Below are 25,871 nucleotides of genomic sequence, written 5' to 3'. Positions count from 1 at the left end.
TTAGAAAAATATTTTCAGAAACACATTTAAAAATAAGAAAATTCTCGAATAACTAACTAATGATAATATTTTATTTGATTGGCCGCGCCACGTACGCCAGACTTCAGAAGCTAGATCATACTTTTTTTAGACAGGGGGTTACAAATAAACAAGACGTACGACGGTCAGAATACACAATCCTTCTAATGTGTTAAGTTTGTTTGAGCTATTCACAGCAACCTGCAACGCCGGTATCGCAACCAAAATATATCCACGGTCACATATATACATTATAACAAAAACAGTTCTTCGAACTGAAAAAAACAGTTTAGAGCTCGTTAAATGTGCAGCCTTAAAGGGACATATATTATTTTTATTGTTGATTAAGATGTCAAATTCATTTAAAGTATTAAAAAATATTCCTGTGAACAACAGAATGACGTCATTCCGCCTTTCAAATCACAGTCCACTGCTCCTCCAATTTTTAACACTAAATCTTTGATCCAATTTTGCCCACAAAGGTATCCATATTTATATTTATTTTCTTCCCTACACATTTAACATAAAAAGTTTTAAAATTTATTCTTATTATTATTTTATTTTTGTTGCAGATTATTGCAATAAATAAATAATAAATAATAATAAATTTTAAAATTTTTATGACGTCATTCTGTTGTTCACAGGAATATTTTTTAATACTTTAAATGAATTTGACATATTAATCAACAATAAAAATAATATATGTCCCTTTAAGGCTGCACATTTAACGAGCTCTAAACTGTTTTTTTTTTCAGCTCGAAGAACTGTTTTTGTTATAATATATGCCCATTTATGAGACGTAGTGCTTTACAAGAATTACATCCCAATTTTATAATTTGTTAAAATATTAGTGCTTTCTAAAATTAAAAATTAAATGTTTGTAATGTCTCTAATAAAAGTGCCCAACTAAGGCCTGCATAGAAACATAATTTAAAACTCAAAAAATATTGTTATATTAGTTCAACCACATAAAACTTATTACCTTTGCTGCGCAAATACTCAGCCCGTCATTTTGCCTCCTTGGCATTTCAAATTTTAAAGCTCGAAAATTATTAGTTGTCAAACTTAACAGCCGTCAAAAAATTAAACATTCAAAAATACTGATAGTTTAGTTCAACCAAAATTGGGGTCCCGTAAATTACCCTGAAAACTATACTTAAATTTAATATTTACTGATATAACCGAAGTTGTAGGTCCGCTGAATCCTAACCTATCCAATAATATTTTTTTTAACGTTATCGGACTTAATTTTAATCAAAATATCTACCACATAAAGGAAATCACCGAAAATAGTAAATTGGGCAAATTCCCAACTTCTTGGGCTCCGATTTGAAAACTTTATGAAAGGCTATCAATGGTAATGTATGTACATCCGAACGAGATATCATTGACACGTCTAGCCCTAACCGTTGAAGAGGTATGCGTGACACGGCGCCATCGGCGGCATCGGCGGCAACGGCTACACTGTACGTGAGACTAATACACACAAATCCTTAGGATTGTGTGTAAAAACGATATTCGATTTGAGATAGAAAATATGTATCACGTAAAATAAAAAGAAACATATTCGGATATGCTTTTGCAAATTTTTAATCGTTAAAAATTAGAATAAAATGGTATGACAGTGTACTGAACCGTCTTTTACAATGATTTTATAATATACACTACTTATTATTATTATTATTATTATTTGATGGAGTTCAATGAAATAAAAAACGTTAATTTCTTTTAAAGTCTACCCAAAAGGTGTTTTTGGAAAAGTCACAAAGTTAGATCAAAAACCTGAATACATTAAATATTTATAAAAGTTCAATTTTTATTAGATTTTTCTGATTTAAATCGATTTTATTTAAATCAACGGTTTTTCAATCTTCTATAATTTTGCTACAATGTACTTGTGTACAAAAATATTGGGTTTATCAATGACAATTCAATGCAAAGTCAATTAAAAGTATTAATTACATTTAATTAAGGTTAATTTAAATTATAGTTTACATTACCGCTCCAAGCAAAATCATTTATCGAATTCTCAAGAAAAAAGCAAGAGAAAATAGGCATTGAAAAATTCATTAAAAATAAAAGTCAATTAAAATATTCAAATTAAATCAATTAAATTAATCCATTTTATGATTTTTTAAATAAAAAAATCAACCACCCTGCAATTGATGTTTAATATAATTTTACCAACATCACTTGTTTAATATAGATTTACCAACATCACTTGTTTAATATAGATTTACCAACATCACTTGTTTAATATAGATTTACCAACATCAATTGTTTAATATAGATTTACCAACATCAATTGTTTAATATAGATTTACCAACATCACTTGTTTAATATAGATTTACCAACATCACTTGTTTAATATAGATTTACCAACATCACTTTACGTTTAATATAAATTTACCATCATCAGTCGATTAATATAAATTTACCAACATCAGTCGATTAATATAAATTTACCATCATCAGTCGATTAATATAAATTTACCATCATCAATTGATTAATATAAATTAACCATCATCAATTGATTAATATAAATTTACCATCATCTATCGATTAATATAAATTTACCAACATCAGTCGATTAATATAAATTTACCATCATCAGTCGATTAATATAAATTTACCATCATCAGTCGATTAATATAAATTTACCATCATCAGTCGATTAATATAAATTTACCATCATCAGTCGATTAATATAAATTTACCATCATCAGTCGATTAATATAAATTTACCATCATCAGTCGATTAATATAAATTTCCCGATTGCAGACAACCGATGTTACCTATCCAATGGCGGTTCGTCGGAAACCATAACTGTTCCTGAATCGACTGAAATTGGTAAGTCCAACTCGATTAGTTCGTATAATTTATACGCAAAATTAGCATAAATCGTTATTAGCGAGTTATAACAATGAAGTAACGTGCCCAGAAGCTACGAAATAGAAGTATAAATTACACTTTAATTATTAACCTAGATAAGCGTCCATTTTCAGTTGAGAGTCCAATAAAGGGCGAGAGATATCTGTTGAAAATGATTATTTTAAATTCACGGATCCGCCTTATAATTAGAATCCTTAGCCTACTGACTCCCAGTCGCGAGATCAAATTTAAAATTAAGAAATTAAAATTCGAGTTTCGGGGGTCGGACTTATCATTATAGTTCTTTTTGTGGCCAAAGTAATATCTGTTTTGCGTGTCCCAATTACTTCGATAATTAGTGACAACCTGTTTTCACTCTTGTCCTCCCTCGCGGGCCTTCGCTGCAGGGCGTTGTTACGATATTCGTTCGCTTTCTCCCGAAAAAAATGTTTCTTAATTACTCGATTTGTTTTCCCGTTATTTTTGTCTTAAACAATTGAAAGTAAAATTATTTTCGTTCATTATGTAGTTATTATATATGCCGATATAATAAGTGTATTATAATTTTTTCTTTTCAAAGCTTAATGTAATACACGCGGTAAATGTTCAGAGGTAATGCGGTGTACACATCCGCGATATGGCGAGAAAGTAGTTCCTATTGAAAAAGTGCCTCGAGCCTACGAAGGTGCGGGTTTCGTTTTAATGGCCTAAGCAAGAGGAGCCGGGTTCGATCCCAGCTTGTGGCCCTCGGTGAAAACTCGGGACTACTCCTGCAGTTTGCAAGTTCTCTGCGCAGTTGGTTAAAGGGGTTTTCCCCCATTTATTCGGTTTCCCCTTTCCATAAAAACTTGTGGACGTTGACGCTAATAGCTACGAGCAACAAACACAAGGAGAACGCGGCTAGCTTTTAATCACGCTAACGCAGAGTTGTGTACAAATTTCATTGGACGAGCCGTTACGCTGAATGTCTTACGGGCGGGGGGGGAAGTCAATTTTCCCCTTCCGACGGAAGCAAGCGCTAAAGCGTCTAACCAATGAAAACTGTACACAAGAAAATGCACGACTTTTGACGGGTTGCGTCCTCCTTGTGTGGGGTGCTGTGTTCGTTGCTCCTAGCTAATAGTGAGTGTAGGGAGCTGTTGCCATGAAGGGCCTGCCACCAAAGATCCTAGTAGTCGCTGCGCTTATAGAGATATGAAACTCTCACGAAAACGCGTCAAGAAAAATTAAAAGTATCAGCGCCGGGAGAAAACCCATTTTTCGCTTCTGGCATCGCAATAACTTTCTCCCAGACGTCGAGAGGCACCACCGTCGGCAAGAAATTGAGGGTCACTGGGGGTATTGGGAGTTTCATATCTCTATAAGCGCAGGATCTCTGCTGCCACCACCTTATTACGAATCGTAACCCGGCCACCGGATTTAAAGGCATTAAAAGTCGGGAGTTGACTTGGGCCTAAGGATGTGCCTTATAAAATTTTGTGATAACTTTTCCTTTTTGAGCTGACTAACTTCGATGTTTAGGAACGAAATTGGGTTCTCTGTCCATCATCGGCAACGCCACTGAGAACGGAGACATTGACCTTTACGTTCTTCCCGAAAATGCTCCGGTTGGAGTCGAAATGTACACCAAGACGCTGTTCCTCAGGTCCGCTTTGGACAAGGAAGGCGAGAAGGGCGTCCAGAACGTCCAAATTAATGTCGTTTGTGCCAGAAAGGGGCCAAACCGTCTGGTAAATAAACAACCAATCATCCGTGGGGGTAGTCACTTGTGAAAATCTTGTACACATTATTTTACTGATATTCTGTAATTTCACAATTTTTCGGTGATTTCCACTGAGTTCTCACAATTAGCCTTTCCAAATTAACACTTAGCAAGCAATCGACTTACAAGGAGGCATACTGAGGTGTTTATCCCTGATTTGTTTAAAACTCGGGGGTTAAGTCGACCTTAATGTACCTTGAAAGCTCCTAAAAAGGGAAAAGTTTCAATGGCCATTCGTTTTGTCATGGCAACCAAAAATGTTTCTAACAACTCAAACTTAAACTTTCTCTACGTAAAATAGCATGGGAAAATTTGACATTTTCCAAAAATTAAAAATTTTAGGTTTTGGCAAAACAATTGGGTAAAACCGATAACATTTCGGTAAAATCGTAGAGGTTTACAATCCGTGATTTTGCTATGCTAATTTACGTAGAGAAAGATTAAAATTGAGTAGTGAAAAACATTTTTGGTTGCCTTGGCAAAACGAATGACCATTGAAACTTTTCCCTTTAGAAGCTTTCAAGGTACATGAAGGGATAAACACCTCGGGATGTCTCCATGTTAGTTGCTGGATTTTCTTCCGCTTAGCAGACGATTTGCCTTTTTAAAACGCAAGGAAAATCCAGTAGTTAATGAACTTCTCGTGTTGTTCACTGAAAAAGGCTAATTACCTACAATTTGTACATCTGATTACTCTAGTAACTATCCCCTTACCCATCGGCCAATATAATATCGAAGAAATATAACACGTACATTTCCAATTGCAGAACATCTCAATACCAGTTCGAGTGATCGTGACTGACGTCAACGACAACGCCCCAGTTTTTGTTGGGGCACCTTATTTTCTTAACATTAGCGAGGTAAGTTACCAATTAACCACATTCTATGTGAGACAATTAAAGAGGCGTTAACCATGACGTAATAATTACTTCGAAGGTGACCGTGATTAACACGACGGTGATGTCGGGAATAAAAGCCGTAGATAAGGACCAACCCGGTCCTTTCAACACCGTCGAGTATTTCGTCAAACCAGGAGAGCCATATTCGGTAATTTAACAAAGCCCACGGAAATCCCAGAGGCACCGTAACATTTAATCGTCATCATTTGACGCCTCTTTTCGCAGCACCTGCTGGCGTTCGAAAATCGACTGGAGGGCAATTTGATATTGACAGCCAGTCTGGACTACGAGACGTTACCTCGATTCACCGTGACCTTGATTGCACAAGTACCTTTCGCTTTTTTCAAATTAATAAATAATTCTTCGGCAATTGATTAATTTTTTCCCCGTGACCAGGATCAGGGCAATGACCCGCGAAGAACGTTTACAACTTTGACCGTGCATGTCCAAGACGCGGATGACCTTAACCCCCGCTTCTTGTCCGAGCGATACGTGGCACACTTACCACCGGCGCCTAGACCAGTAAGTACTTAGTATCGCTATCCTTACGGACTGACGGACTGTACTTATTGAGACGTATCGCGGTACTCGTTACCAACGACAGGTGCGCTTTTCGTCGAGATTCGTTGGATCGCTTCGATGATTCATACATAAGCGCCTAATAAGAATAAACTTCCGGACATCTGCGCGATTAAATTGTTACGGAGGCTAAAAACGCGTAACGCTATTTAGGCCTATTAGAAAATCAGCGAAACGGCGAAAAACTCCAAAAATTATCCGCTTTTTTTCCTCGTTCCTATTCGTTCAACTGTCACTGTCTGCCTTCTCGATATTGGCGCGCTTTCGCTTAATAAGGTGACTTTACAAACTTTTTAGGGAAATCGGTTGAGGGTAATAACATCACTCCCTCGCTCGAAAAACTTAATGGTCCTTATCCTTATTGAATTTCTCGTTTCTAAAATGACAGGGTGTCCGATTGAACATAACTCCCGACTCTATTCGTGCCGAGGACATGGATGCGGGCATCATGGCGCCCATCAACTATTACTTCAAATCGGAAGGCGATGAGTATTCCTATTTCACGCTGAACCGACAATTCGGCTACGTTTACTTAAGCAAGCCTTTGCCCGATTCCATCATCTTACCCATTACCCTGGTCATCCGAGCTACGCAAGTGGACAACGCCGACCGTTACGCTCTGACCACTTTGACGGTGGCCAGCGATAAACCCCTTCCCAACGAGTTGAAGTTTACCCAGAGCGATTACGTCACGACGGCGCTGGAGTCCACTCCCCTCGGACAGGTCCTCTTGACCGTTCAGACCACGAAGACCATCGACAAGGTACCGTCATTGATTGACTCGTTTAATTTGACTATCACGCGATTAATGATGTTTATTTTTTTGCAGAATACCCAATTTCAATTGTTGGACAACGCGGAACAGACGTTCGCCATAAGAGATAGGTTGGTTTTAAAAATGGAATAAACCCTTTATCCCTTCTTGGACAATCAATTCTTTATTCGTTTATTGATTTAGTGGCGAATTGATTTTGACCACCTCTTTGGATTACGAAACGAAACAGCTCTACTCGTTCCGAATTGTGGCTTCGGATGGGAATCAGGTGGGTTTTATATCTTCTGTCCAGTCGGATATTGATCGGTCAAATATTGACTTTTTGTCTGCTTCCGGCAGAGCGACATCGCCCGAATCAACATCACGGTCATGAATGTCAATGACCACGACCCCACTTTCACCCAAAACCATTACACCTTCACGGTGTCTGACGTCGACCTTAGAGTCGGCACAGTTGTAGGTCAAGTTGAAGTCAAGGACAGAGACTTCAACGATACCGTCGACTTGACTGTTAAGGGACCATTTGCTAAGTAAGCAACCTTTTGCCACTCGACAAAAATTGCAATAGATTAACTAGTTGCTTACAGGGAAACCAATATTTACATTCCTAAGAAGCTCGATTTTAATTCATTTATTTATCCTAGATGGCGCCAGTTTAAACTTCTAACACTTATTTAGACTGTTATGCATGTATATTAAAACCAAAAAGTTATTTTTTTATACTTATTGAGAAGGACATAGTCAATACGAAGTTAAAACGTCACCCGCCTGCATAGACATTCTCCCGAGCGCATTCTCCCTAAAAAAAGAAATATATTTTATAGTTAAAACTATTAATAAAAGTCCAACTGTGGAAAAATCCTGAATAAAGAGAAATACGACTTCAGGTTATTTATATTTTTCGCGGTTTTTAGAAGAATTAAAAATTTTACGTTTCAGAGTATTGGCGCTATCTGCTAAGTCTTCTTGTATTTAAAAATCGCCCTCTAATGGCATGACCACCCCTTTGAAATGATCTTCTCCCTAGTTAAATGTGAATCCCGGGTTGCCACGGTACCTGGAAAACCTGGAATTCCGGGAAAAGTCAGGGAATATGAATATGGGTATAAAAATCAGGGAAAAGTAAGGGAATTTAATTTTGGTAGCAAATAGGAAACTTTTTCTAAAATATAGGTTAACAAGTTGGCAAGCCAAAATATACCTCTCCTCAGTGACGTGTACAATGTATCCGTGGTTCTGTGGTAGAATGCTCACCTGACGTGCTCGGGTTCGAATCCCGCCCGGTACTAACGCAAATTGAAAAATATTTATACTACACCCAATGACAACAAAAAACGGGCCCTTTTGGAAAAACCTTTTCCCTAATTCCAAGAAACTGCGTACGCAGCGATTACCCTTTGCCCCGAAAATGCGAACGCATTCGCAGGCCTGACAGACAGACCCACAGACAGACAGACAGACACGGTGGTTGTATAACCCCTCCTAGGGTACAAAGTCCCCTCGGAGAGGTAAAAATTACAAAATCTTGGCACAAAATAAGTCAGGGAAAATCTCCGTAGATGGTCGGGGAAAACGATTTTGATTGTGAAATAAATGTGGTAACCCTGGAATCGGTCTAATAGACTACTTCATTTAATTTCAGGGTCTTTACCATCGACCAAAACGGCCACCTTATGATTAAAGATTACGAATACTTGAACACGACATTGTGTCACATGACTGTGGTCGCCCTGGACAACGGCTCTCCTCCGAGACAAGCCAGCGTGCCCGTTACCGTCCAGTTTCCGGAAGGGATCTTACTGGGCAGTCTTTTCCGGCCCAAAAAGGAAACCGGTTCCTATATACTTCTCGTTGTGTTCGGAGTCCTGTTGGGAACTCTTCTGGTGGTCATCTTGACCCTCGCGATATACATTCTCAAGAGTAAACAATATCGGGACCGCCTTCCCGCAGTGCTGTCCTCGAACGGTCGCACGCCCAATAACAAGGTCGCCTCGTATTCGGTGGCCAATGGCAATAAACCCCATCCCAAACCCAACCCCGAATCGAACGGCGAAGCGCGAAACGGGGTCGAGAACCCCATTTTTAACATCAACGACGACCAGCATCTGCAGTCGAACGGTCACGCGAAAGGGGCGGCGCCCAAACCACCAATCAGATCTTCTTCCGGGACGTTGATATCCGCGTGGGAACCGGAAGTGGGTTCCAGTCCCCAGTTGCCCAACGGAACGCCCCAAATGGGCAACGGACAAGCCAAGCAAGCGGACGCTTCTCTTCCGAAAGAGAGTAAGATTCATAACGTCCAGTGGCCCAATGGCTCCATTCCTCGAAGGGTCAAGAAGTTGAGTTGGGAAGACGAGAAACCTCCAAATAAGGTGAGTATTCGCTAGGCTAGCCACCGATTAGTTGGCACCACCTAGAAGCAACAAACACAATGAGAACGCAGCTAGTCTTTAAACATGCTAATGCAGAGTTGTGTACAAATTTCATTGGTCGAACCTTTACGCTGAACTTTTACGGAAAGAGGGAAGACAATTTCCGATTTTTCCCCTTCCGACGGCCGCAGGCGCTAAAGCGTCTAACCAATGAAAACTGTACGCAAGAAAATGGACGACTTTTGACGGGTTGCGATCTCCTTGTGTAAGGTGCTGTTTTTGTCGCTCCTAGGCGCCAATAAGAACTAGAGGAGTTAAGCTATTTCTACCAATAGGGGAAGAATGGTAAAGGGCAAGAACCTTTCACCCGGTTTCCTATTGGTGGAAATAGCTTAAACCCCCCAGTACTTAGTGGCGCCATCTAGTCAGTGGCTACTCTTAGATATTTCCCTCATTATGTTGTCTTCGTGCAGACCGAGCTGGATCCGGATGTGAGTGTGGCGCCTTTGTCTCGGATCTCCAAGAATCAAGCTCAACCCGACTTGACAGTGTATTTTTAATACAAGGGAACGACATTTCCCCTTTTCCCAAAATATTTATTGTGCCACAGTGTGATAGAATGAAAACGCTTTAATATATTGAATATTAATCATTAAGAAAGTGAAATAACTGATTTTATAATCAGTTAAAAAGAATTAAAAAAAAAACCTTCCATGACATTGGGCTACGTGGGGTTGTATATTTTGTACATAATCATACTAATTAATTAATCGGAATTAATTTTAAAAATTTTGTATTTATTCTCTCATTGTGTCGCTTTTGTATAGTCAGTAACCCTCAGTCCTCAAGCGTTGCGAGAAGAAAATTATATACTTAAAAAAAAAATCAATTTCTACCAAATTTACTAAAAACCTGTTCAACACTTTGAATCTGCCCATTTCTGGAATATTCATGGTGTTAGGTTCAACCAGAAGTGTATAATATATCTTTTACGAGATAAGTGTTTATCTAAATACCTTACTAATGTTATTTCTTTGAAACATGCATCTACGCAGGCTTCCTTTTGATTTAAAAAAAGGTTTGAGAATATTTTCTAATACTATTTCATCGGGAATATATGGTTTATTAGTAGGTAAATATCCCTACGCAGTGTAATTACATTTTACATCTTCAAGCGAAGTAATATACTTGGTAAACTTTGAGCCGTCTAACGGAATCTTCGTCGTACCTTCGAAGGTACTTTTCTCTTAACCCATATATTATTAACTTCTGGTATAACCCACAATAATGACCACCGCTTCATGGTAGCACCGTTGTCTTTTTAAACAATCTAAAGAGTGTCAAATTTCATCAGTACCCATTTTAAACGTGTTTCCATTTTTTGAAAGAGATATTTTTGTATAGATTTTTTACAGTGTGTAATACGTGTTCCCGCGCGTGTTATCGTGAGCAAATGATGAAAGTGAAAGGCCTCCATTAACTTTTAACGAATGCGACGGCTATTTACTTAAACGAATTTCGAAATTTATTCTAATTCTTATAGGCCTACTTCGTTTATATCTGTACAAAAAGTGTTTATTGTGAATATTAAATAAAAAAGAATTAATACTTCATCGAAAAATAAAATGTGGCTAATGTTGTTGGTAAAAAATCAATTGTTCATAATATACTTTTCAGACTATGCTTATAAAAACGGGTTTAAATCATTGAGTTGTTAATAGTGTAACCAGTGTTACATATTGGAGTTTGGATATCGAGGTTTCCAGGTGCAAATTCCAATACTACGGCTACTTCAACGAGGTCCGTGCTCCGATAAAATGGTTTTTACATGATGGGTGAGCACAGAACAGCAAAAAGTATTTAGCTATATTTAGAAAGAATTTCCATGTTGAGATCATGGTCTAATTTATCCTGGTACGATCGGAAGACGTCAGTGATAGGGAACCAATGAAATACTGGTCTGATTTGATCGTTTTAGGAGCGTGAAGGGGATTTGTAGAAATAATTACATTCTTGGCCACAGCAATACTGAGAATGAAATTTACGCGAAGTTCAAATGAATGGAATATGAAGGTCAACTAGTCTTTGGTAGTAGTACCAAGTAAGGAGTAATCACGTCAGTCAAATATATCTTCCTATTTCCCAAAACACGTGATTCTCTGTAGTCTTGCCCTCCAAGTAGGGAGCTGTTGGTTTGCCACCAACCTCTTACGCAATGTAACCCGGCCACCTGAATTAAATGCACTAAAAATCGCTCGATTACTGGTTCCTATGGTGGTGCCTTGGGTATTATAATTCCCTTCGGCCAACGTATACCAAAGCATTCTAAAAGACCTTACCGAAGCGAACCGGGCAATTCCCGAGGGGCTGATCACTCCGCGTAATCGGTGTACAGAGCCGTACCTTTGACTGTACTAATGGGATTACGCGTAATCTTTGAAGTCCCTGCCTTTGGCAGTGCTAATCTAAGCGTAATCCGGTTTACAGACTTTCTAAGAGTGGTTAGCCCCTCGGCAATTCCCCAAACCATGTTTTGGCGGCTCAACGGATAGAATATATTTTTGTAAATGCTTGGACCTAAATAGAAAATAAACAATAAACACGTTAGTTTATTCCATCAAACGATCTCGTTAATTTGAAACCTAACAAATATAGAACTGCATTAGGTAGTCTGGCGTCAGTCGCTAGGATGGGAGGGGCTTAGCTATTATGACGTCAGTCACGCGCCACCACTTAAAAATTGTACTGAAGGGCAAAGTTTTGAAACTTGAAATTGACCGATTTTAAATAGACGTTTTTGCGCGACACTACCACTACATGCCTTATTTATACGCATTTTTGACCATAACACGCACAAAATCAATTTTAAAAGCCATCAATTGACCGATTTCTAAATTATGTTTTTGCGCGTGGCCGTACCTTTACATTGTGAGGTACAGCAGGCATATTTACCTTCTTTTATACCCTAACATGGCGACGTATTTTCGCGCGCAAAACGAATTTTAAGATCCACCAATTGAATAGCTTTCAGTGCCAAGGCTTAGCGCGAAATTTAGTTTCTAAAAGTTTAATACACATCTTTTTGATTGAATGAAAATAGGTAAGAATATTAATAATAAATTCCTTTATATGTCGATTTTTGAGGACTTCGTTGCTCTCATCAGTTGAGCGATGATTTTTCTCCACTCGACGGAAACGCTACCCCCGTCTATCTACGTTTTATTACAAAACATTAAATTACAAACCAAAAAGGGTGGGCATCGTATGATCGTACATCCTAGCCTAGCCTTTTATGTTGTCTATCTCGATAGCAGCATTCTGTAAATCTTTAGCATTGGAAAGTATAGGAACTCTCACACTTTTGGTACTTATGTCACTTGCCCTGCTTGTTATTAGGAATTAATTATAAGGTGGTTTTTTTTCGCCTGTTCTGGGTTTTTTGAGCAGGTTAAAAAGTGTAGCCATATGACGTCATTTTACTACAATTCTGTCTTGACGAAAAAAACGAGTTGGAGTAGAAAGAGAGTTTTTAAAGGTTAAAGGTTATTAATAAAATGTTTCCCACAGAGTTGCCAGAATAATATTTTAGATCTCGCACAAACCAACTTTAAAACAAGCCCAAATTCCCGCACAAGCCAAAATCGGATTAACCCCAAAAGAGCCCAAATTCCCGCCCCAAAAAAATTACCAATTTCTGCTATAGAACGGGAATTGGCGCGTTATTTGAAAATAATTTTGGAAAATTATTGAAAACATCACACTTTGCAAAGCTGGGTCCAGCTTATATTTTCTAGGAACGTTGATTCCCGTTATGAAGGATGGGGTTGGAAGGGGGAAAACCGGTACCCCGTTACTTCGCCTCGAATTTTGGGAACAAGCCCAAAAAACCGCCTCCCGCCCAAAGGTTTTTTCCCCGCCACAGCCTCCGCAAAGCAGCCCAATTTGGGCGGAAAACCGCCCATCTGGCAACTCTGGTTTCCCATCATATTTTCGTGAAACGAAATTTAAGCAGACGACAAAACTAGATTACTCCCTCTACACCTCCTTTCGAGGAGGAGTAAAAAGTGTAACCCTAATACTCCGGAACAAGCGAACAAAATTCGGGACAGGGTAAATCTTACCCCGAGAACAGGCGAATAAAACGTTTTAGGGTAAAAAGTTTACACTTTTTGTCTCCGGACAAGCGAAAAAAAACCACCTATTATATAAAATTTTATTCCCGCCCATTGAGACTGTAGTGCCATCTATGACGAGGAAACTATTTTTGGGGCATTTTTTTTACAAAATGGCGATCGATGCTGCCCGATGATGAACGCGTTTTCAAATTTTTCGCTTTCCAATTTTTTTAACATAATGAATGGACAGTTTTGTTTAGTTGACAATGATCAGTATTGCATGTCTGTTGCCCAAAATCTTGTAGTAGGCCAAATGGATCCATCGCAAAATATGGTAAATATGAAATGTGTAGCAAGTAGTTTGTAGCAGACAAAATTTTAAGCCTTTGCTAATTCCAGGGTCCAGGCGGTCAGGGGCATCTTCCCGAATCTCAAGGTATTCATGGTATGAACCTGTCACATAAAAAGACAAACGATAATTCCCAACCAATCACAAACAACAACTTATCTTCACTCGTTTCCCTTAATAAACGCCACAACAAAGCCCCTGTGGTGGTGAAATTAAGGCAGTCCGAAACGCCTGCGACAGTTGGAAAACATCAGTGTCCTATATGTGAGAAACTTTTTAAACAGAAAGGAAATCTACAAACCCATATGTTAACGCACGAAGCTAAAAAACCTTATACTTGCCAAGAATGTAATAAAGGGTTTACTCAAAAAGCCGCTTTGGATGCCCATGACGCTGTTCACACTGGTCTTCGCCCGTATGCTTGCGAAGTTTGCCATAAGAGTTTCACGCAGAAAGGAAATCTTAAAACCCATATGAACGTTCATTTGGGTTTCAAACCGTTTCAATGCCGAGTTTGCGGGAAAAATTTCACCCAAAGAGGAAATATGCTAACGCACCAACGGATCCATTTTCATGATAAACCCTTTGATTGCAGCATTTGCGGAAGCCACTTTTCGACAAAGGGTATTTTGAAGACTCACATGATGATCCACGATGGTGTCAAATCCTTCACTTGCGAGATTTGTTGTAAACAGTTCTCGCAGAAATCTGGATTAAATTATCACATGCACACCCACAATGGAACCAAACCATTCACTTGCAATGTCTGTAATAAGGGGTTTACCCAGAAAGGAAACCTTAAAACGCATATGGAGAGTCATTCTCCAACGAAAAACTACGGTTGCCCCGTTTGCGGGAAAAGGTTCAGTCAGTATGGAAATATGAAGACCCACATGAAGCTGCACAATAACAATAACAACAACAACAATGGAGAAACCCCTCTTGTCAGAAAGAATGGCCGATCCATTCCATATGTCTGCAATGTGTGCGGGAGATCTTTTACTAATAAAACGAGCTTCGAATGTCACTACGCGATCCACGAACAAAATCATCTAAGTAATATCAATAGCAGTAGTGGTAACAGTGAATTGTCAGCCGGTTCTTCCTCGATTGAGGTAGATATCAAGGGAGAACCCAATTGGGAAGTGGTTTCTAAACCAAACTGAGATCACTTTTGTCCTTCTACCTGACGCTTTTCCAACTCCCCAGGCCATTGCTTAAAATAATTCCCTAGGATAAAAACGTTTAAGGGGGGGGAGCCAAATTGGCATATAGTGTTTTCGAAAAAAAACCTATCTCCATTTTCGTGGATATAAAATATCTCGGAATAAGTTACTATTTGAAAAAACAACTTAAAAGTTATGTTTGATTGTATTATAAATTTGTTTCTATAAAGCATTTTGTTCTGTATTTTGAGACTTCAAAATTTCGGGCAAGATATGCAAGGCAGGGTGTCAAATTATGATTAAAATTTATTTTTTTCTTTGCATTTAAAATGTGAGAATCAATATAATTTACATAAACAGGCTCAAAGGTTAAAAAATTGTGGTTAAGAGTCCTGTATGAATGAGTAATTGTATTTTTAACTTGTTTTGTGAATTGTATAGTTTAATTTTTCATTACTATAATCGCTATAATCAGTTCTCTTTGCATTAAAAGAGTTTAAAATACAATTGCTGCAAGTTTTTGAGAGGTATTTTTTATAATTATGTGTTACGAAAAGAAACTCCAGGATTTTTTTTTAAGTTTAAATAATGGAGATGCAAAAAATATCGATCCGATTGTTGGTTTCTTCCATGGTTTCCTCAAAGTCTGAGAAGATAGAACAAAAAGTTGGACGGCAACACTGCTAGGCTTAGTAACATAGAGATAGTCTCTATGCTTAGCAACGGTTTTTATATTTTTTTTCTTTAGTATCGAAGGCCTAAAAAATCCTTTGTCCGAGATTGGAGTTTTTTTAAATAATCTCTGGGTCACATTTTATTTTATTTCGACAAATTTAGTGCTATTAAAAATAGGGTTCTTTAAAAGATACTTTTAAACGTATCCTGCGTTTGAAAGTATTATCGCTTATAATTGGGAAAGTTTGTTTTTTCATAAAAAACCCCAACGAAAAAAGGGGCCCCTACGTTAGGCTGCCTTGTAAGGTTAAAAAAAAGAGCATTTTTTAGGGCCTAACTTTATTATTTACTTCGTTTAAAAAAAAACCTTAAAATGAATAACACCGAAACCAATCAAATTAATACCCACATGGGTAAGAAGAAGGACCATTTGATCAAGGTATTGGGATAAAACAATTGTTTGAAGAAAAAAAAAGACAACCAAAAATATAAAAAAACTTTTTTTTATAGCCATACCCCTGTGAGATTTGCGGAAAGGGCTTTACGCAAAAAGGTAACGTTTTCAGAAGTACCAGTGACGTTCTCTCGATTTCTTTACAACTAATGTTATCAATAATATAACAGGAAACATGAAAATGCACATGTTAATCCACACAAATGGTAATAACCGTTTATTGATTAATTTGAAAAGTCAAATTAAATAAATATATCTTTGTAGGAAAACAACACATATGTCCTATCTGTGGGAAGGGATTTACACAAAAAGGTATGATTTTAAATTTTATTTTATTTTTTAATTTATGAGTTAATTTTTGTTTCTCCCTCCTTTCAGGAAATATGAAAACGCACATGATGAAACTTCACCAACGTGACCCATGAACCGATTTAACAAAAAATACTAAAAACACTCGGGCTTCAACAGTTGACTTGTACAAAAAATTTACAAAGAAATTAGCGTGTTAATGTCAATTTAGGCCAAAAACTTTTTTCGATGGAGTATCTATGGAAAAGCGTTCATCCCCTTAAACGAATCACAATAAGTTGGCAACAAACTTGTTACTGTGGCACATGCAAAAATCAGGTTAATTTTGAAAGAAAAATGTGGCGTTTTTCAACATGCTATTATGGTTCCTGTTTCTATACAATTCTCAATGCTGTCCCAAGTCTTGGAAAGAATTGGCCAAAAAATTGAGCTTAGATTATAAAGTATTTAATACTGAAGGAGCCAAAATCGTCCTAACGATACAATATTTTTAGTAACACATTTTACATATAAGCAAAGTCTGTCATATTCCTACTTAAAACTGATAGAAATTGTAAATTTCAACTTTTTAGTAAGACATACGGTACAAGAAAAGTTTATGAGGCAGCCTTTGACGATTGTATATTCCTATGCAATATAAATTCTCGCGAGTAGTAGGTTTTAGACTTCCATAATTTTTGTCTTTCTAAGATTAAACTCTTCAAGCCACAGTAACGCGTCTCTTTTATCTCTTAATTTAATTGAAGGGTGTGGGAACCAATGCTGAAGAAGCTCGGTGATAATGATATGAAATATCTAGCAGTAAAATCGTAGACCAATTAAATTTTTGATTTACTATTTGATTTACCGGTATTACAACGAAGTGGTTGTATAAAATTACTATTTACTCTAAAATGTAATGTTTGTTTACACTATATTCCTAGTAAAACTTTTGGTTTTAAAAGTATTACCATTTTAATAGCTCTGTTTTTCTATTCTAAGCTTGGAATCTCTAATATATTTTTATGTTAAATAATTTAGCACTTTAAAGTTTGCAACTAGGGCTGTGCAAACTTTTATAGAAATTGATGTTGATTCAATATCCGTTATTCTTCCTCGTAATTTTTCACGAATTGTCTTGGCCTGTGTTTTTTTTAGATCAAAATTTTGTCATTTTTAATAGGTAATGTTTTTTATCATATAATGATCTAAGTTTTTACATCCTGTAAAATGTACTTTGCGCAGCCTTATTGTTAGAAAAACCTTTATGCATTATGATTATAAACTTGAAAGAAATAAATGTATGTCTTCAAAGTTTGTAAGAAGTGCATTTTGGCGTTTTCTTTTAAATTAGTTCATAAACATTTTTCGTTTAAGAAGGGAATTTTGTTCGTAAAACAAATCTACCGCGCTATGATTCAGTGTGTGAAAATAATCATGGATGGCGCCAGCGTCTTGAAATTTATTTCGTGCTGAAAAATTGGCGTTGAAGATCAGACAAAAAAAAATTGGCTAGGCTTCGGAAAATTTTCGATTTAGGTTGAAAGTTATGGGAATATTTGTCCTATATTCTAATAGTTGACATAATGCAGTCTTTTTTCCCTAATGAAGTAAGATTTTTGTAAATTTTCTTCGTTTTCATTTGTTAATCTGAATTTTAGGCTAAGCCTTGGCGCTAAACTTGTCACGAAAATCACAAAATTTGCGATAAGAAAAAAATGTTATTGACAATAGCCGAGGCTTATGGTTTCGTAATAGTAACATCTTTTTAAATTTTGCTCCTTTATTTGTTTAGGTTCCCGTACTTTTACGGTATAATTATCCCCAATTTTTCGGTCACGAATTAAACTTCCCGAAAGTTGAGAAACCGCAGAAAGAATGTGAACCCATGAATTCTCCTCCACCTATTTCTCCAGTAACACAGCCACCACCACAACCAGTAGTTCCACAAAAGGGTCTCAAACCCTTCAGCTGCGAGGTCTGTGGGAAATGTTATGCACAAAAAATATCCTTAGATAATCATATGAATTGCCACACTGGCAAGAAAAGGGAACATTTGATAAAGGTAACTGTGGAAAAGTGTGCAAAGTTTTGCAGAAGCGTTATTATTTGAGATGTTTTTTTTATTTCAGCCTTATCCTTGTGAAATATGCGGCAAAGGGTTTACGCAGAAGGGGAATATGAAAACACATCTCCTAACGCACACCGTTGGTATGTATAGAAACAGTCTTGAGCTTAGAATTATCATCAAACCCTTGTATTTTTAAGGAAAACAACACCTTTGTCCAGTTTGTGGGAAAGGCTTCACGCAGAAAGGTAAATCCATAATGTTGCTGAAAGCTTTGACTAACTAATACAGGGAAATTCCCATCCCAAAACGCTTAACTCACAATTTTCAGTGTTATTTTAATACATGGAGAAATTTTGTTAGGTAGTGTCTAATATTGAACCAGTAATATCTTTAAGAGATGTAATATGGCTTAGTGTATGTGATTTTTAAGCGTGGCTGCTCCTTATGAGACAATAGCACATGCACAATTAATGTCATGAACACTTTTGCCAATAGTAGTATGGCAATAAGAAGTGTGCTTGCTTGGGAAATTCATTGGCAGTGAAACGTCCCTATTTTAATTAGTTGAAGCTGAAAGTGTTTTGGCTGTTTTTTATAAATGTTTTATCAATTTCATAAATAGGAAATATGAAAACACACATGAAATTACATCAGCGTGTTCCTGATGCTGATAAACCTTTCAATTGCCATATTTGCGGTCACGGATTCCAACTGAGGTCAAGTTTGGACTGTCACTTATCGAATCACGAAAAGTATCTCGGCCAGAGATACTCTAGTTCTGCAGTGCCCAGCCTTCCAAACATGCAAAACATGGCTTCTATTGCGGCTGCTGGAATGCCAAATGCAAGCATTAACGTTCCCAATGTGTCTTCCCATCATAACCCTGATAATAAAGCAAATTCTCATCATCAATCGTCGCAAAACCACCAACAGCAACAACAAAGTCAGCAAGATCAACAACAACAACAACAGCAGCAGCAGCAGCAACATCAACAACAACAACAACAACAATTGTTGCATCCTCAACTACAACATTATAAATCTCAAAATTCTTTACACGCTGCAGTAAAGCAGGCTTACAATGAGATTAATAACTACAATCAACAGTAACAAATGTGTACTCATAGTTTTAATTGTGAAGGATATGAATAATCGGAGTATTATCACATCCTTTTCGTATATTAAACATTTCTCAAAACATTTAACAAGAATAGATCTACTTACGAAATAGATTTCACTCCTAAGCTAGAAATAATACCAATCCCTTTAGGTATTTTACACATTGGTTTTACAGTAGTTTTTTTATATAATAAAATCCACTTTTTTCATTTAATGTTAAATATCTTAAAATGAAGAGAGAAAAGTTGTAGAAAGCCAGGTTTGAAAAAGAGTTTAAAAATGTTGTCTAAATATGTAGTGTATTTGACTGAAAGGAGCTTTTATCCGCTAGATAGAGCGAATTGTCGATGAAAGTTAACTGGTATTCCTATTACGCTTTGATATATAATGGTTCTTGTTTAAACTAGCCAAATTTAAATCAAAAAAATGTTCATTGTTTAGAGTGTATTTGCAATATGATATTTGTAAAGAAGCAGAGTTATGAACAGTTTTCCATATATATAATGATACGTTAAACCTGGAAAACGTTTTTTTGCCATTTTTATCTATATAAATATAGAGTTGTTTTTTCCATTTTAATAAATATAAGGAGGTAGGTCTAAGCCCTAGGATCGGAGTGTAATTTTAACTCGCTTCAACCCCGAATAAGTTCTTTGGGAAAAAATTTATCTTAATTTTTGATTAACTGTAAACATTTTTATATTGCTTTCAGTAAATGGTTGAGAAAAACTTGTTACGTTTCGTGTTTTTCATTAAATATATGAAGTATAAAATAATAAGCGTATTTCGATTATTTTAGTGTAAAAGCGTGGTAAAGATTAAACACCCATCCCTATCACTTCCATTAGAGAGAAGGGGATTTATTACGCAATCAGTAAGACGGGCTTCTTAATGTTAATGTGGAATTTTTTCATAAGTAGTGTAAAGGTTTAAAATGCTGTGGTTTATAAGACTAAATACATTAAAAAGTCATTGTAAATCGTTGCAAAAGGTAAATATTGTTATTATTTTTTTAATTATGTACTTTAAGTTTATAAAAGAAATTGACCGAGGCTTAAGAACCATGCTTGTTTACCGGTAATTTAAAATTTTCCTTTTCTAATTTTACAGATTTTTAAAGCGGCTTACTCTAGTAATGCAAACGTATGTTAATCTTATGCTAATTTCTTTATAAATTATTTACATTTAATCATTATCTTATAAGACGGTGCACAAAGATGTGGAATTTATTAGAAATATTGGTATCTCTGCACACATTGATTCTGGAAAAACTACCCTCACTGAAAGATTGCTGTATTACTCTGGAAGAATAGATGAAATGCATGAAGTAAAAGCAATTGTTTGAATATCATCACACGCTCTTATAATTTTGATACGCAAAACAAGGTGAAAGGCAAAGATCAAGTTGGTGCCAAAATGGATTCGATGGAATTAGAAAGGCAGCGTGGAATCACTATTCAGTCAGCGGCAACCTATGTGGATTGGAAAGGATACAATATTAATATCATCGATACGCCAGGCCATATTGATTTCACAGTTGAGGTTGAAAGAGCTTTGAGAGTCTTGGATGGAGCAGTTTTGGTTCTGTGCGCTGTTGGTGGCGTTCAGTCTCAAACTCTGACTGTTACCAGACAAATGAAGAGATACAATGTTCCATGTTTAGGCTTTATTAACAAGTTAGACCGAATGGGAGCAAATCATAAAAGAGTTCTTAGTCAGATGAGGTACTCTATTTCAAAGTTCTACAATTTGTCAAATTTACATTATATACCAAACTAGCTATCTTCTTATAGATCGAAATTAAATTATAACGCAGCATTTTTACAACTTCCAATTGGCCATGAATCAAATCATAAAGGAGTTGTGGATTTAATTCATAGAAAAGCTATTTATTTTGATGGAAATAACGGGTGTGGCTTACTATAGCATTTTATTGAAAGTTTTTCATTTACACTCTCCTTAATTGTAGAGAAATAGTCAGGGAAGACGCGGTACCCCAAGATATGATGGCTGAAATGGAAGATTTTAGGCAGGAATTAATTGGTAATCTTTTTTAATTAATATTTAAATTTTTGTTTAAGTTTAGTTTCTATTTTTTTACAGAACATGTTTCCAATGTTGATGACATTTTGGGAGACATTTTTCTTGAAGAAAAAACACCAACTGAACAAGATATTATGGTATAAGTTGTACTTTCAAACAATTTTTGTATCTAAATAAAAATATTAATTAGTTATTTTCTATTAGGATGGGATCCGAAGATCTTGCTTACAACGTAAATTTGTCCCACTTTTAATGGGAACGGCGCTTAAGAACAAAGGAGTGCAACCCCTTTTGGATGCAGCCATCTATTACCTGCCCAACCCATCTGAAGTTCAAAATTTTGCCTTGAAAGAATCAGGGTGAGCGTTAATTTCTAATTAAGTTGAAGTTGAGTGAATCACGAAACTTAATTTAATTGTTTTAGTGGGGAAAGTGAAAAAATTATTATGGATCCAACTCGTAGCGACGCTAAACCATGTATTTCACTTGCTTTTAAACTTGAGGCTGGAAAATTCGGCCAACTGACTTATTTAAGAGTCTATCAAGGGATGTTAGCTAGGGGTGACACAATATTCAACACCCGAACTGGTAAAAAAACCAAAGTAGTACGACTCGTACAAATGCATTCAAACGAGATGGAAGATATTCAAGAAGCTTACGCTGGTGATATTGTAGCCTTATTTGGTATCGACTGTGCCAGTGGTGACACTTTCATCAATAAAAAAGATCTCAAGCTATCTCTGGTAAAAAAAATTCACGACCAAAAAGTATTTGTTGTTTAAAGTTAAATTATGTTTTGGCCTAGGAATCAATTTATGTACCAGAACCTGTAATATCTATGGCGATACACCCTAAAGAAACCAAAAACTTGGACAGTTTCTCTAAAGCCATCAACAGATTTACAAGAGAAGATCCAACATTTCGTATTCATTACGATACCGATAATAAAGAAGTATACCTATCTTTAATCTTTATTAATCATTTGAAACTAACAAATTTGTCTAATTATCTCAATTTATAGACTATTGCTTCCGGTATGGGTGAGTTGCATCTCGATATTTACTCACAGGTATTTCTAAACTATTTCAATTTAACTGATATTTGGTTTAATCATGTCATTTTTTTCCGATATTAGAGAATGACACGTGAATATGGTTGTCCAGTGGAATTGGGCAAGCCTAAAGTCGCTTTTCGCGAATCTATAATGGCTCCATTTGAGTTTGATTACTTGCACAAAAAGCAAAGTGGTGGTTCTGGACAGTATGGACGTGTTATTGGCTTTCTTGAAGTATTAAAAGCTTTTAACTAATTAGGATTTCGTGTATTAATAACCAGAATTTTTATTTTAGCCTTTGCCTCCGCATGAGAATACAAAAATTGTTTTCGTTGATGAAACTTCGGGAACTAATGTCCCCAGACAATTTGTGCCTCATATTGAAAAAGTGCGTTAAACAACTTTAATTTATCTATCCATCTTCATAATGAAATTTTTTTAACATTTTATTTGTAGGGATTCAGAATGATGTGTGAAAAGGGTTATTTATCAGGACATAAAATTGCAGGAGTCAAATTTAGATTACAAGATGGTAGGCTCTTAGTTATGGTATATCATTGGTAATGTAAAAGACACTTGTCAGTTAGGAAGCCTATATTCTTGTTCCAAAACTTCCCATTATACAATTTGGTTGTGTTAAACTCAACCGATGTTTTTTTCTGTAATACTTATAAATATTTTACATTACTTATGGTTATATTAATAGCTATCTATTGACTTAAAACTAGATTATTTTCCGAAACAATTCCTTAATATTTATAGGAGATAATCATATGGTTGATTCAAACGAAATATCATTCATTCTGGCTGCCCAGGGCGCTGTTAGACAAGGTAGGATAGATTCGTATTTTTGGTAGAAAACATCAATACACTAACCATTTATTTGCAATTAGCGTATGAGGAAGGAAAATGGAACATATTGGAACCCATCATGTTGGTTGAAGTGACTGTTCCCATTGCTTTTCAAGGTGCCGTCATGGGTCAGCTTAATAGAAGAAACGGTATAATTGTCTCAACCGACAGCAATGAGGGCTGGAGTTATATTTGCGCTGAGGTTCCATTGAACGATATGTTTGGCTACTCTACCGAACTACGTTCGTCCACTCAGGGCAATGGAGAGTTTACTATGGAATACAGTAGATATACACCTGCAAAACCTGCGCTGCAACAACAGTTGATTCAGTCTTACCAAGAAGCAAAGGAATTTGATATGAAGAAAAAAAAGAAAAATTAATGTAGATTCGAAATAACTAGGTACCATATTTAAATTATTTTAACACAATAGGAACAAGAAATTGGTCCTTGTTTTGTAAGCGCCCTCTGTAAATAATACATTGTACGCCGCATACAATTTTCCTTTTTTGCTTTTTTACATTCTTAGGCATATAAAATTTAAATTTCGAATTATTTAGGTTGCAATTCTATATGCTGTTAATGATTAACAGAACTAGTATTGAGGCAAAAACCGATATCAAATAACGATATCGCGTTTTTACCCATTAATCGGTTCGCGTATGCAATACCAAGTATAGAATTTCCATATCGGTAAAAAATCGGTTTCGTTAAATTACGGTATTGGGACTATTGGCCTACACAAAAAAATAAAAATTATCCGTAAAAGCGCCATCTGAGACAACCATGCGAAATAAGATTATGGAACAGAATCACCCCCGGATCAATTTCCCCCGCCCAAAGACTATATAAAGCGTAGCTTTATATAGTCTTTGCCCCCGCCGCTCTTGAACAAAATCCCCCCGATTTTTCAGTATCTTTATATTAGAGAAGAAATAAAAGAAAATAACTTCATTATATTTGCAAACAAAAATTGTTTTATAAAATTCATTTTATTTATGTTTTAATTGAAATGTATGTCAATATAATTTTACTATTTCATGACATTTAATGTAGGGTTCGGTTTCTCAATTTTCCTATTGCTAAAGGGCGGAATTTCAATACATATGTTTGTTGTAGGTGGCGCTACGTTTCTGAAAATATACGGCGCGAAATTAGAACGAGTAAAGACCACGTTTTCCACGTTAGCTACTTAAGATATTCCGGCGTTCGCTGGTTTTACACGAACTTTTAAAACACTGAAATTACGGTAACTCCACAAGGTCTGTTATTTAGAGATAACCTAGCTTTTCCGAGGTGGAATTCAACAAGACGGGACTATCTACTGGAATTACTCTCTTGTTATCGGCATCTTTTAACCTTTTCAAACAAAGAGGATTTGGTACGTTGTTAATTTCAAAGGATAATCTGATAAATGCTTCGATTATTTACGGAATATCAGTCTTCAAAATGTCAAAATTGACGTACAAAATTGCCTTTCTATTGCAACCTTCCTATTACTTACACCTTATCTGTGTTTTTAATAGGCAATCGACCTCTTACCATTTAAATTATTTAGTCGCTACTACCGTTTATGCTATCATTGATTTGCACCGGAATATATACACCTTCGTTTTTAATTCCCGGTAGAGAACAACTTTCTAAAAATAATATTAATAATAATATCGAGAAAAACGTGTTGCAACGAAGAAGGTTTGGTGCGTGCGATGAAACAGATAATTTTTACTCCTTCAAAAGCATTCTTGTTTAATTACGTCCCAAAAAATAACGTTATCTCTTGGTTACAACCACAGATAGTTTCTCACGGGTTTCCGTGAAAACACGGGTATAGTCAGTTGAAACCTTAGAAAGGGAACAATTATAATAGCGAAATTGCTTTCAATAATATTAGAAGTATATAAGATAAGATAAGTATTCCCTTATTATTATTCCCGTGAAGTAAAACAAGCGATATATTTTCTTTTATGATGCGGTGTAAACATCCGCTATTTGGCGTGAAAATCCTTCCCATTGAAAAATAGTTTTTAGCTTACGAAGTTGCATGTTCCGTTTTAAAGGGATTAGAAACTAAATTGCAAGTTCGTCTGCTAATAAGGTCCATGTCTGGTTTTTAACTAGTGCCAATCTCCCTGGCTTCTGTTAACGTAGTTTAACCCGTGAGTAGGTGGGGGAGTGGTTAGCACTTTCTCCTAGCAGCAAGAGGAGCTGTGTTCTATCACAGCTTGTGGCACTGGGTGAAAATTATGAATTACTTCTTAGAGTTTGCCAGTTCTCTCCTGGTTAAAATGTTGTTGAGTTAACGGTAATAGTTAATGTGGCATGAAGGGCTTTCCACCAACCTCCTACGCATTGTAACCCGACTACCGGAATTAATGACTTTAGAAGTCGCTATATGACTTGGGTTGT

At 36.3% G+C, this 25,871-nt stretch overlaps 3 protein-coding genes and 1 long non-coding RNA gene across 4 annotated transcripts in view; all 4 read left to right on the top strand.

The window, feature by feature from the left end:
- The window catches only part of LOC149949272 (protocadherin-15-like), a 61,937-nt gene extending 51,804 nt beyond the window's left edge, over positions 1–10,133 (top strand). Inside the window, exons 3-14 of the mRNA XM_090167724.1 lie at positions 2,803–2,871; positions 4,414–4,622; positions 5,422–5,514; positions 5,591–5,701; positions 5,779–5,880; positions 5,950–6,075; positions 6,521–6,895; positions 6,962–7,017; positions 7,091–7,175; positions 7,247–7,437; positions 8,550–9,279; positions 9,753–10,133. Of these exons, the coding sequence (XP_090023850.1) occupies positions 2,803–2,871; positions 4,414–4,622; positions 5,422–5,514; positions 5,591–5,701; positions 5,779–5,880; positions 5,950–6,075; positions 6,521–6,895; positions 6,962–7,017; positions 7,091–7,175; positions 7,247–7,437; positions 8,550–9,279; positions 9,753–9,839 (2,234 nt within the window). The 3' untranslated portion in view covers positions 9,840–10,133. The remainder of the gene's footprint in view (positions 1–2,802; positions 2,872–4,413; positions 4,623–5,421; positions 5,515–5,590; positions 5,702–5,778; positions 5,881–5,949; positions 6,076–6,520; positions 6,896–6,961; positions 7,018–7,090; positions 7,176–7,246; positions 7,438–8,549; positions 9,280–9,752) is intronic.
- Positions 10,134–13,297: 3,164 nt separating this feature from the next.
- Positions 13,298–20,245, top strand: LOC149949270 (uncharacterized). The gene is made up of 6 exons (XM_090169407.1): positions 13,298–13,728; positions 13,794–14,906; positions 18,122–18,391; positions 18,459–18,537; positions 18,595–18,642; positions 19,020–20,245. The coding sequence occupies exons 1-6, from the start codon at positions 13,585–13,587 to the stop codon at positions 19,505–19,507; spliced, it is 2,142 nt and encodes a 713-aa protein (XP_090025533.1). The 5' UTR covers positions 13,298–13,584; the 3' UTR covers positions 19,508–20,245.
- Positions 15,754–17,293, top strand: LOC149949271 (uncharacterized). The gene is made up of 5 exons (XR_016479803.1): positions 15,754–16,023; positions 16,095–16,137; positions 16,209–16,244; positions 16,303–16,350; positions 16,417–17,293. It is a non-coding gene; the product is annotated as an uncharacterized LOC149949271 (long non-coding RNA).
- An 87-nt stretch (positions 20,246–20,332) lies between the features above and the next one.
- mEFG1 (mitochondrial translation elongation factor G 1) lies at positions 20,333–23,964 on the top strand. Its single transcript, XM_090167713.1, has 16 exons — positions 20,333–20,507; positions 20,627–20,659; positions 20,721–20,843; positions 20,903–21,240; positions 21,310–21,426; positions 21,486–21,559; positions 21,620–21,696; positions 21,764–21,918; positions 21,984–22,302; positions 22,365–22,511; positions 22,581–22,628; positions 22,695–22,847; positions 22,909–23,001; positions 23,070–23,145; positions 23,376–23,444; positions 23,507–23,964. The coding sequence occupies exons 1-16, from the start codon at positions 20,451–20,453 to the stop codon at positions 23,845–23,847; spliced, it is 2,220 nt and encodes a 739-aa protein (XP_090023839.1). The 5' UTR covers positions 20,333–20,450; the 3' UTR covers positions 23,848–23,964.
- The last annotated feature ends 1,907 nt before the right edge of the window (positions 23,965–25,871 follow it).

Source organism: Leiobunum rupestre, chromosome 3, assembly GCF_980474605.1.
Source record: "Leiobunum rupestre chromosome 3, qqLeiRupe1.1.hap1, whole genome shotgun sequence".
Lineage (NCBI taxonomy): Eukaryota > Metazoa > Arthropoda > Arachnida > Opiliones > Sclerosomatidae > Leiobunum > Leiobunum rupestre.
Note: the sequence above shows the minus strand (reverse complement) of the source record. Positions and strands in the feature narration are given on the sequence as shown.

What these genes read in the sequence shown, in the direction of transcription:
- LOC149949270 (XM_090169407.1), top strand. Translation starts at nt 13,585, where the DNA reads ATGATGAACGCGTTTTCAAATTTTTCGCTTTCCAATTTTTTTAACATA. An exon ending in TCTCCTAACGCACACCGTTG is followed by an intron (nt 18,538 to 18,594) that starts GTATGTATAGAA and finishes TGTATTTTTAAG; the next exon opens with GAAAACAACACCTTTGTCCA. An exon ending in GAAAGGCTTCACGCAGAAAG is followed by an intron (nt 18,643 to 19,019) that starts GTAAATCCATAA and finishes TTTCATAAATAG; the next exon opens with GAAATATGAAAACACACATG.
- mEFG1 (XM_090167713.1), top strand. Translation starts at nt 20,451, where the DNA reads ATGCTGTGGTTTATAAGACTAAATACATTAAAAAGTCATTGTAAATCG. An exon ending in CTTACTCTAGTAATGCAAAC is followed by an intron (nt 20,660 to 20,720) that starts GTATGTTAATCT and finishes TTATCTTATAAG; the next exon opens with ACGGTGCACAAAGATGTGGA. An exon ending in TATTTTGATGGAAATAACGG is followed by an intron (nt 21,427 to 21,485) that starts GTGTGGCTTACT and finishes CCTTAATTGTAG; the next exon opens with AGAAATAGTCAGGGAAGACG.